We start from the raw sequence: 10,737 nt of genomic DNA, 5'->3' as shown, positions 1-10,737 counted from the left end.
GGATTGAGATCTCACCCAGACAGCTGCAACGGTTGACGAGCAGACAGCTACGAACCCAGGCGACTACGGACCCAGACAAATTGAGTCGGGCACTTGACGACTACGGACCCAGATGGCTACGGACCCAGACAGATCTCATCTCTCTCTCTACGGACCTAGATGGCTACCCAGACAGATCTCATCTCTCTCTCTCGGTAATCTCTCTCTCTACCGACCCAGACGGCTACCCAACTCGACCCAGACGGTGAACAGATCGAGTTAGACGATGACGGAGACCCAGTCGATGACGATTTATCAGCAAGTATTCCTAGTCGAATTCGGTGATGCATCTCTCGGTAATCTCTCTCTCTCAAAGTCTGTCCGATTAGCATGAAGCCATGTAAAATGGGGTTTTTTCGTAACAAACATTGTGGCCCATAGAAATTGTTGAATTTACTCATTATCAATTGCTCGCATGAAAATTAGTGTTTAGAACTAGCTCAACGTTGTTTGTGTTCCTGGATCATTGATTATTGTTTGTGTTCCTGGATCATTGATTATGCGGCTAATAGCTCTCTACCTTTTAACAAAAATGATTAGCTTAAATTTGTTGAAGGCCACAACTAATTTGTGGGCACTGGTTTGTGAATGTGCTGACTATGTTATATTAGGCATCCATTGTGCTTGAAATATCACTGATCTGATATTTCTATTTTGTCTAGAAATGAAAGATCATTCTTCAAACACAGATGCCGTAGTCCAGTTCTTGTCATTGCATATATCTGTCCTGTCTTGGTGTTGCTGTTGGAATGGGATTAATTCTTAGGTTGATGAGATAAATAGAGCCCTAAAAAAAATATCAACAAAGAAGGAATGAAAAAAAATGAAAGGCAGATAGGGTGATATGGGGCACATTATTGGCAACACGTAGGACTCATGGGAATGTGGAAATTGGAGAGAGGGTTGCAGCGAGTTTGGCAAGGTTGGAACCATCTCATGGGGCTGGTAGAGTTATTTTACAATGGAAATGTTATTGTTTTCATATTGGAAACTGGTCTTGTTTGTTCTTTTAGTTCCCAGTTTCTCTTTCATTTGCCTTGTAAACTGGTCTTATTTTCGCTCATGACCAAATAAGTCTCAAGTACCATAACCTTGAGACCAGGATTAATGGCACAATGGCACAATCAACCCATTGTTTGGTCTTGACATCCAGGATTAATTCCAACTCATTTATCTGATTTCCACAGTTGCAAATCACATCATAATGAATCATGTGAACATTCTACACATATAATTGGTAGTTGTGCAAACTTCAAATTTAAATGAAAGTACAATAGGTAAGCATCCTCAAATTTGTTACTTGACAGTCATATTATTTAAATAGTCCTGACATGTTTGTTTGTCATATATATACTTATTATTTCCATAATTTGCAGCAAATGGCAAGTTCGAGTTCTAATTCCGGGTCAAGTTTGGACAGGCCATCGGCACGCCAAATCTCAGGACAGGATAATAGTTTTGGGAGAAGATTTTACAACTGCCTAAACTATAAAGTAGGAAAACAATTTAGCTTTTTTGAATGGATTGATGTTGGCAGTGAACAAAACTCATGTTACAAAATGACATTGGAGTTAGCTCAACGAAGGAATGAGAGGTTACGTCATGAATATCCGTTGATCGAACAAGCCAAATATAAAGCAATGGAGAAGAAGTATAAGGGAACTTTGAAAATGTTGTTGACATCGTGGTTATTGTTTTTTGCGATTGTTGCTGTAATATTTATGTATCCTAAAAATATTAATGTATGTTGAGTAGTACTCTCATTAAAATGAGAGCTTTGGACAACTGATTTTTTGTAATGAATTTTCAATTTAGTGCTCTGGTTTATGTTAAGTTTACAATATTTCTGTCCCAAAAACAGCGTTGTCTTTTTTTTTTTTGAGCAACAAAGCCTCAATTTAAATGCAATAACTAGCTTCAATCTCAAACTGAATTACTTAAATACATAATATTATCGTCATCAATATATGTGCACGTTGAATATGACTCGATGAACTACATAAGTACTTAAAACAACCCGAATCTGACTTACACAATGACTTACTCACTAAAAACAATTACATAATTTTAACAAAATGACTTAAGTAAAGCTCCATCCCTCACTCCATTAATCGTCCAATTTAGTGCTCTCGATTTAGTCCTCCTCTTCAATTTTAAGAGGTGTCTTCAATATCGCCCGCATAAATTTAGTCCTAACATCATTCTCTTTCTCTTTAAAATAACGTGCATCTATAGCTTTTTCATATTGATGCACGAAGTCACTAACCATGATACTTGAACGAACATAATCTTTGAAGAATTTGTTCATGCTTTCAATTCTTTGAGTTGTTGACATACCGGCACAGAATGTCGAACGCAAGTAAGCTGGTACCCACTTCTCCCGTCGGCTGTAAAGATTTTGTAGCCAAGTATTTTCTCCAAGCTCATACTTAAAATACTATCGAAGCCCATTTCTGCTCAAACTCATCAGTTGTAATTGTCTCATGGATACAATGACGAAATTCCTTCTGAAAATCTGAAAATTTGTTATATATATGGGCCAAGTGTCCGGGAAATTTTTGTAAAATGTGCCACAAGCATAGCCTATGAGTTGTAGTCGGGAGTACTTCTGCAATGACCTTAGCCATCGCCTTGTCATCATCGGTAATGATAGTTTTCGGGGCACCCTTCAGCATAGCCTCTTGCCATGTTTTCAATAACCATGTATATGATTCAGCCGTTTCATTAACTAACAAAGCACAACCAAACATTATGGTCTGATGATGATGGTTAACTCCAGAAAATGGTACAATGACATTTTATAAATATTAGTCAAGTAAGTGGCATCAAATGTAACATCTCCAAAATATTGGTATGCAGCTCTTGATCTCGCATCAGCTCAAAAACAACTTCTCATACACTCGTCCTTATCAACTTGCATAGAATATACAAACCCAGGTTCTTTTAGTTGCCGATCAATGAAGTAGGAATATAACCTTTGTGCATCTCCCTCCTCAAATATTTTTCTTCTTTTAGTTTCCAAGTAATTTTCAACATCTTTGCCAATACAACCAACATTAAAGTCACCACCAGATTCTTTACTCAACACCGACATAATTTTTCTCGTCGGTACACCGGACTCATTCAATGTCATAATCAGTTTTTTTTTTAACTTTAGTAACTCCCCTGTGTCCACGAAGCAAGCTGGTACTTCTCGGTGTGAGTAAAATATGATTATGTCCAACCACAAACTTGTTGACTATCCACTTTTTCTCTTTTATTCTCATTATTGCTTTACATCTAATCTTTGTCTCGGCAGATTCAATGAGTATTCGATCTTTTTCTTTTCGACTAACTTGTCGGAATCCTGCCCTTGTGCAAACATAGTCTACTGCACAAAGAGTTTTATCATCCTTCGACAACCGAGTATGATTCGTCCGGATTGCAAAACCTTTTCGTTTTGCATATGCTTTGTAAAATGTTTGGGCGTCTTCCACATCCTCAAATTCCATACCAATGTATGGCTCCAAACTACCATTACTCAAAGAAACTCCTCCATCCACATTTGCTCCATCGTTGACATTCACTCCATCGTCGACATTCACTTCATCTTCAACATTCACCTCATTTTCAACATTCAAATCATCTTGAATGTATACACTTTCAGCCTCAAATTCATCACTATTAACCCAAGAAATTTGTTCATACAGTATAAAACCACCACATTATAAATTTAGTAATTATTCAAATAAACCACAATAACTATATATAAATTTTCACATGAACAATTTTCATCAACCCCTTTAACATAGGGGAGTTAAAATCACTATTGTCATACGGTAGATATATAAGTAAAGTGACTTGACTCTGCCAAGATGAAATCATTTTTGTTTGCATGCATTAAATGCAGATATGCTTTGCAATCCAAAATAGAAACATGTGGACCTAGGTGTAAGCCTTGATTTGTTTACCTAATTTAAAAGATGTGCAAACCCTCGTCTATAAAAGCTTGCATATCAAAGTACTCTCATTATCTTTTTTTTTTTTTTTCTAGTTCTTGACGATTCTAAAATCTCCATTGTCACAACAATCACTAATATTTAAAAAAAAAACTGTCTGCAATCAAATGGAGAAAACTGTTTTTTATAAATTGTGCAGAAATAAAGCTCCACATTAAATTTGCAATCAAATTAACGAGTCCTGCACCGAACTTGGGCTTTCAGATAACACACACGGGGGGAAGCAATCGCCAATATTCATGGCTTCAGTTGAAGAAATGCGTGACGAACTGCAAGCACAGGGTCTAGCCACAATACTGGCCATTGGTACAGCCAATCAGAAAAACTGTATCCACCAAAAAGACTACCCAGATTTCTACTTCCGTGTGACTGAGAGTGAGCACATGACAGAACTGAAGGACAAGTTTAAGCGTATTTGTAGGTGTTCATCCAAAAACAACCCGAACGTAATATCATTAAACCATTATATAAAATCACTTTCAAATAAAAACCAACTTAATATCACTTTCAAATTTGAAAAAAAAAAATGAAACCAGTAAATGACTACTTTCGAGCATGTTCATCTTCTCATTGACATTTAATCAAACATATACATGGTAATATATTAGCAACTCGATTGATTAATGGAAATCATGAAAATTACCTCAGCAACACCAAAATAAGCTCTCTCAGCCATGGAAAATAGTGTTCTTGCCGACTAGGTGGACTGGTTCCAGACTCCAACCAATCTACCCCAAAACTTAGATAAACTTCACTCAGCTTCAACGCATCTGATTTATTGTTCAAAAATGTCCCCAAATGCCTTACCCATAACAAACAACAGGTTCCATGGTGATGATGACGAATTCGATTTTGTGAAGTGAAATACTTGGCTCGAATAAACGTAGATGCCTCGCTCGGAAAACTCAAGAAATCTGAAATGAAAATAACGCAGGTAGGTTTCTATCTTTGATGGAGGAGAGCGGCTTGTGTGTGGTGAGGTCTAGCTGAATTAAGTTATAATTGCTTACGTGTCATGCATTGATAGGAGCGCTGCTAAAATGAGAAAAGCAGCTTGACTGCTGCACAGCGTTGCTATTTTTTTAAAGGGAATGCCGAAAGCTAATTATTTATAAAAATAAAATAAAAGATAGGAACAATGCGATCTCGAGATATTACGAAAAAATGTGGTAATTTTTCGCATTTTTTTCGATTCTAAGCTCAGCCCATAGACACGAGATATTACTAAATTGATCCATCACAACAAAATTGGAAATTGCATTGGGCTATTAATGGACACGAGATCCAATTGAGAAAATGATGGGCTTTCCAGCTTGAATGAGCTAAACATAAATTGGGCCTTGGGGTATAAGTAATTTGTAAGCTAGAAGGCCATTATTGAATGACTTAGGGCCGGTTTGGGTAACAAACATATTTCAGAAATTTGAGATGAGTTCATATGGTTGAAATGTTTTCAACTCCCAAACACTTTAAACGTACTCAAGCGACACTCTTTTGCTACGTACATTGTAGCATGATTGATCTTTCATTTCAAATAACTTTTCTCATCAACTATTCTTCTCTCTTCCTTTCCCATCAACCATTTTTTGCATCAAATAACTTTACTTATTTTTAATTAAATAATTATTGGTGTAGAAAAAAAATTATTATAATTTACATATATTTAATTAAAAAAGTTTTGGTATTATATTTATAATAAAAAATATTTATTATAATTTACAATAATAATTTGGTATTATATATTTTATTAAATTTTTTATTTAAATAATTTTCTCTAAAAAAAGCGTGTGAAAAATTAATTTTTAAAGGTGTTGGGAATCATTTATCATAATAATTGTGTTTATAAATACAAAATATAAATAAAATCAATATTTCACCATCATTACTAATAAAATCAATTATTGATGGCACCCACACCTTTTTCAACTTCATACTCAAAAGTAGGGATGAAAACGGTCCGGTCTGGTCCGGTCGGGTTCGGTCCATCATTTTTCCTGGACTGGACCGGACCAAACATCTAGTTGGTCCGTTCGGTCCGGTCCACATTCGGTCCGATCCAATTATTTTTTTCTAAATAAATCAATTAAACATTTTATTTAAATTATTAAATTAAAATTAAATAAATGATTAATGTAGATTATGTAACTAACTCATTAAAAAAAATTTATACGGTCAATGATACATATTATAAATTATATATACATACATAATACATATTATAAATTATAAATTATATTTTTATATAAATTATAATATATATATACTATATACATATATACATAATGGGGAATTGGTATTAGGTTAGTTAATTTATAATTTACCAATTGCTTTATATTTACTTACAACTTAGGTATTTTACAAAAAATTTATCTAATAACTTTAATTAGATATAGATGTAGATGTTAGTAATTAGTTAATAGTGAATTGGTTATAAGTTAGTTGATAATATACACTACTTAATTAATAAAATATTATTTTGTAATTACATATTTAAAATTTTATATTATAAGTGGGAATAAGTTAGATGAAAATTACATAATTAATTATATAATTATTATATAAAATAAAATATATATATATATAACTTTTAAAAAAAAATTTGAATTCGGTCGGATCAATCCACTTTGGTTTGAGGAATCATGGACCGTGGACCAAACCGAACTAGTTCGGTCCAAGGAATCATAGACCGAAACCGAATCTCATGTTTCTCGGTCTGATCTAGACCGAACCAAACCGGTCAGTTTTTCAAGTCCGGATCAACCGTTTTATAGCCCTACTCAAAAGTCAATAACTCAACATACTTCATACATCCAAACACATCAAACTCATCTCAATGGGACCTACAAACTCACTCTATCTTTACTCACAACTATTTACAACTCTTCTCAACTATCTTCAACATCCAAACGCAACTTAAGACGAAATAATCTGCTGCATTTTCCGATTTGAGTGGCAAGGATGGATCCTCCAAAATGAGTTCAGCATGGAAAATGGGCAGAAATTAATGAAATTATGGATATTTTTGTAAAATAAAGGAATACCTTGTTTTCTTCTCTTTTATTTATGGATTTCAAGGCGCTATGGATCGGCATAAGTACTTCACCATCCCTAAATCTTACACGATTATATGTAAGTTGTTTAGATATCTCATTTTCAGCAAATAATATTATAATAAAAATATGATATGGCATGTCACTTGGATGAAATATAAAATAATTTCCAATAAAAAGTCATATAAAACTTAAAACTATTTTAAACAATAAATAATACAAAACCTAAAATTAGAATTTTCAGAAATGAGAAAATTAAAAAAAAAAAAACACATTTTTAAAAGAAAAACCAAAAATGAGAAAATTCAAATCAAAACAAAGAGCTGAAACAGCTAACAAAATATTTTAAAAAACACAAAATTCTAAAAAATTGAGAAAATTTTATAAACTTTTAAAAAAATGTTAAAAAAGTGGTGACTGTTTGGGAATCAAGGCTCAGATCGTGTTACAAAACTCAAGTTGCAATAATAATTCTAAATGCAGTCCTTACCTAGTGAAGACCCTGCATATTCTTGACATGGAGACAACCACATATAATAAAATGAGCCATTTCATTTAAAAGGAAACGTAGCGTATTGGCTCATGGTGGGTAGAATGGAGCTGGGAATAGACTGAGACCGTCATCCTAATTAAAATGGTGCAGATTGTAGGTGGGAAATGATGCGTATCAACCTCCTTCAAGACAACGATGTATTGGTGATGTAATGGAAATCCGATAAGAGCTATTCGCAATGCCACTAGAAAGGCTAGGCGTGCCGATGGTAGGAGGTTGCATTGGGTAGCATGTATGGCTCTGGGTGGTAAGGCGTTGAGTGTCCAAGACAATTCCTTAATTTTAGGGGTTGGATCACAAGATGACAAAAATGTTGTAGGAGAAGATGTCAAGATCTTAAAAAATATGGGTGGTCGGCCATCTCTATTATTTTAGGAAGTTTGTTTATTTTTCACTTGGTTTATTTCATTTTAATTAAGAGATTTGTCTGATTTTAGTGTGTTTATGATTATTTCCTAGTTTATTTCCTTTATGTTAGGTATTTGATTTTATTTTCTATAAATTAGGAATTGATGTATGTTGGGATGAGATCTAGATCTATTGTGGCTGAAACCCTAGAGGTTTCTATATAAGTTTCAGCCTTGCTTGTTTATTCATGTATTATGCTATGTTATTTTCAATAAATGAAAATTTCTTTTCAATTCTTTTGAGAGTTAAGTACTAGCTTGAGTTAATCTTAATTTTCACCCACAAAACAATTTGGATTTTTGTGTTACCTTAAGGTAACCCTAAATCTAGTTAACCAACAAGAAACAAATCCTAGATCTAATCACCCAACATGCCACAATCAATTGAGTGCGAGTGAGGCTTCCATCACAATGCCCTAAGTCTCAGAGTTCTCCTTCAAGGCTTGTGGTGGTTGAGTGTGTTGGAGTAGTCAAGTCCACCATTGGCTTCATGTGGTGGTGGAAACGGTATGTATTTTCTAGTTGAGTCTTTCAAGGCAACTGTGCATATTGCCCTTAGACCCAGAATCCTCCTTCAAGGCTTGTGGTGGCCGTTGAGTGAGGTTTTTCAATCGAGTCTATTGTCTCTTTCATGTGGTGATTGAGTGAGGTTTTTTGAAGTTTTCCAATCGATTATGTCATCCCCATTGTGTTGCCCTAATTACCGCCTTTTAGGTTTGTGGCGTACAACATCCTTGAAAGCATACCAGCCACCAAGCAAAGATGGAGCTTGTGTAGTCTTTAGGGTCGGTCTTGCCACATAAGGTATACCAATTTTCCAACCTTCAACACCTCTTTATGATTGGTTTTTTCTAAATTTGTTTGATGAATGAATGTGTTGGTGAAAGTAAATGAAACCTATTTGATGAAAGTCCTGTGTGAGTACCCAGGATGCAATTTGTGGGTCTACATTTTTAAGTACAATACTCATAATTTCATCCTTCACTTTCTGCGGCGTCTATTAATGAACATATATATTTGGTTGATATTTTTCTTTGAACATTAATTTGTTAATTTGACCTTGTACTTTCACCACCTAAGCCTGGTAGATGTAGTTTTGCAAGTCTTCCATCATCAAGTGGAAATCCAATTCTACCAACATAAAATTATAGTCCAACAGTATCTTTCGTGGTTTTTGCATATGACTCATCCATGCATATAGGGGATGCATATGAAATTTGGTTCTATAGAGCAATAACTATTTTTATGTTTATTTTCTCGTGAAGTTTATGTTAGGATGAATATTTTTTTTTCCAAAAAATTAGTTGGGTCCTCCTATAACAACCAATAATTCAAATTAATTTATTGATTGCATATAGAAACTGCAATTCATCTAATTCATCTTAAGTGCCTAAACTCTTACATGCTTATTTAATAACTTCTTGGTTTTTTTAACATGATTACAAGTCCTTTGTAGCTCATTTAAGTGAGAGTATAAAGTACAACTAGTAGGGTATATGATATAAAATTCTTAATATTTATCACTTTTTATCATTCTTTTGTGAATATCTTTAAGAATTAAGACCATTATAGGATGCTAAGCTTGAAGGAAATAATGAAGGTAGAAGATGCATTGTTAAGTAGCATATAAATTAACTTAGGTACAAATTTTCAATTTTGACACGGATACTATAACTTTATTTTTTTATGACTTAAAAAGAAAAAATAATTAATAATGAGGATGGAAAGTTCTAAGCTTTGAATATATCTATGACTGAGTGTAGGAGCTGAATTTTTTTTTTTTTTTTATAAATTATGGTAATAATTGAGCAGTCCGTTCTAAGGTGAGTGGGGCCATCAAAGTATATTTTACAGTAAGAAATGAATGAATCATTTTATTTAAAAAATCTTATGCAACTGAGTTGTGATTCTTTCACACTACCACCCCTTGTCAGTTTTTATTTTCATTTTCTATGTTGCGGTTTCAAACTCAAAAATTTTCTATATAAGTTCTTTGTTTTCTAGTTTTTCTCCTCCATTCACATTGTTTATGCATCAAGGAATTGCTAACAACGGCTTTAATTAAAGATCCGCACTTAATATTATAATGTGTTGATAGTCAAAATTCATGATAATATGATTATGAGTCCAACCTTTCACACCAATGTCCATATTACTTGCTATCCACATTACTTGATATTGAGTTTCACCTCAATGTCTAAATTATATGATAATATGTTTTGGTATTTTCCTTCCATTTAATGAACATGCTTACCATTGCTAATTTGTTTCGGTTTTCACTTGTTTTAACTTTTAATGGTGTTTAATTATGTTGTCGATTTGCAATATCTTTATCATATTCATCATCTTCTTTAACTTATTGTTATTTGAATCATGCTCCAATATGTTTATATAGGTTGATAACACCTTTCAAATTCTATCACACCCCTAGAAATTTAGGATAACATTTTTGTATTTGTCTATAGTACAATAAGAAGGTCATTACTAATTGCTAATTACACTTGTTGGTGTAATTTTAATTTCGCATTTTTTATGTGATCTTAATTTTCTACTTATAAAAAAAATGTAATCTTAATTTTCTACATGTTTTTTAACAAATAGTTGCCTACAGGAAAGTTCATCATACTGCAATTACTTTCTATGGGCAGATATTGAAAAAGGAAATGAAAGAAAAGTTGTGAAAGAGGATA

At 33.5% G+C, this 10,737-nt stretch overlaps 1 protein-coding gene across 1 annotated transcript; it reads right to left on the bottom strand.

Moving 5' to 3' along the window:
• Positions 1-3,158: 3,158 nt before the first annotated feature.
• LOC122310167 (protein FAR1-RELATED SEQUENCE 5-like) lies at positions 3,159-4,713 on the bottom strand. Its single transcript, XM_043124045.1, has 3 exons — positions 4,681-4,713; positions 4,348-4,406; positions 3,159-3,699 (listed from the first exon to the last, which is right to left on the bottom strand). Exons 1-3 carry the CDS (start codon positions 4,711-4,713, stop codon positions 3,159-3,161), a joined length of 633 nt encoding a protein of 210 aa, XP_042979979.1.
• Between the last annotated feature and the right edge of the window lie 6,024 nt (positions 4,714-10,737).

The sequence above is a fragment of the Carya illinoinensis genome, chromosome 5 (assembly GCF_018687715.1).
Source record: "Carya illinoinensis cultivar Pawnee chromosome 5, C.illinoinensisPawnee_v1, whole genome shotgun sequence".
Lineage (NCBI taxonomy): Eukaryota > Viridiplantae > Streptophyta > Magnoliopsida > Fagales > Juglandaceae > Carya > Carya illinoinensis.
Note: the sequence above shows the minus strand (reverse complement) of the source record. Positions and strands in the feature narration are given on the sequence as shown.

Bases quoted from the DNA above. Each gene is read 5' to 3' on its own strand.
- LOC122310167 (XM_043124045.1), bottom strand. From the start codon at position 4,713: ATGGCTGAGAGAGCTTATTTTGGTGTTGCTGAG. The intron at 4,407-4,680 runs GTAATTTTCATG...GCTCACTCTCAG, and splicing joins CTTATTTTGGTGTTGCTGAG to TCACACGGAAGTAGAAATCT. The intron at 3,700-4,347 runs GTACCAATGGCC...TTGGGTTAATAG, and splicing joins TACAGTTTTTCTGATTGGCT to TGATGAATTTGAGGCTGAAA.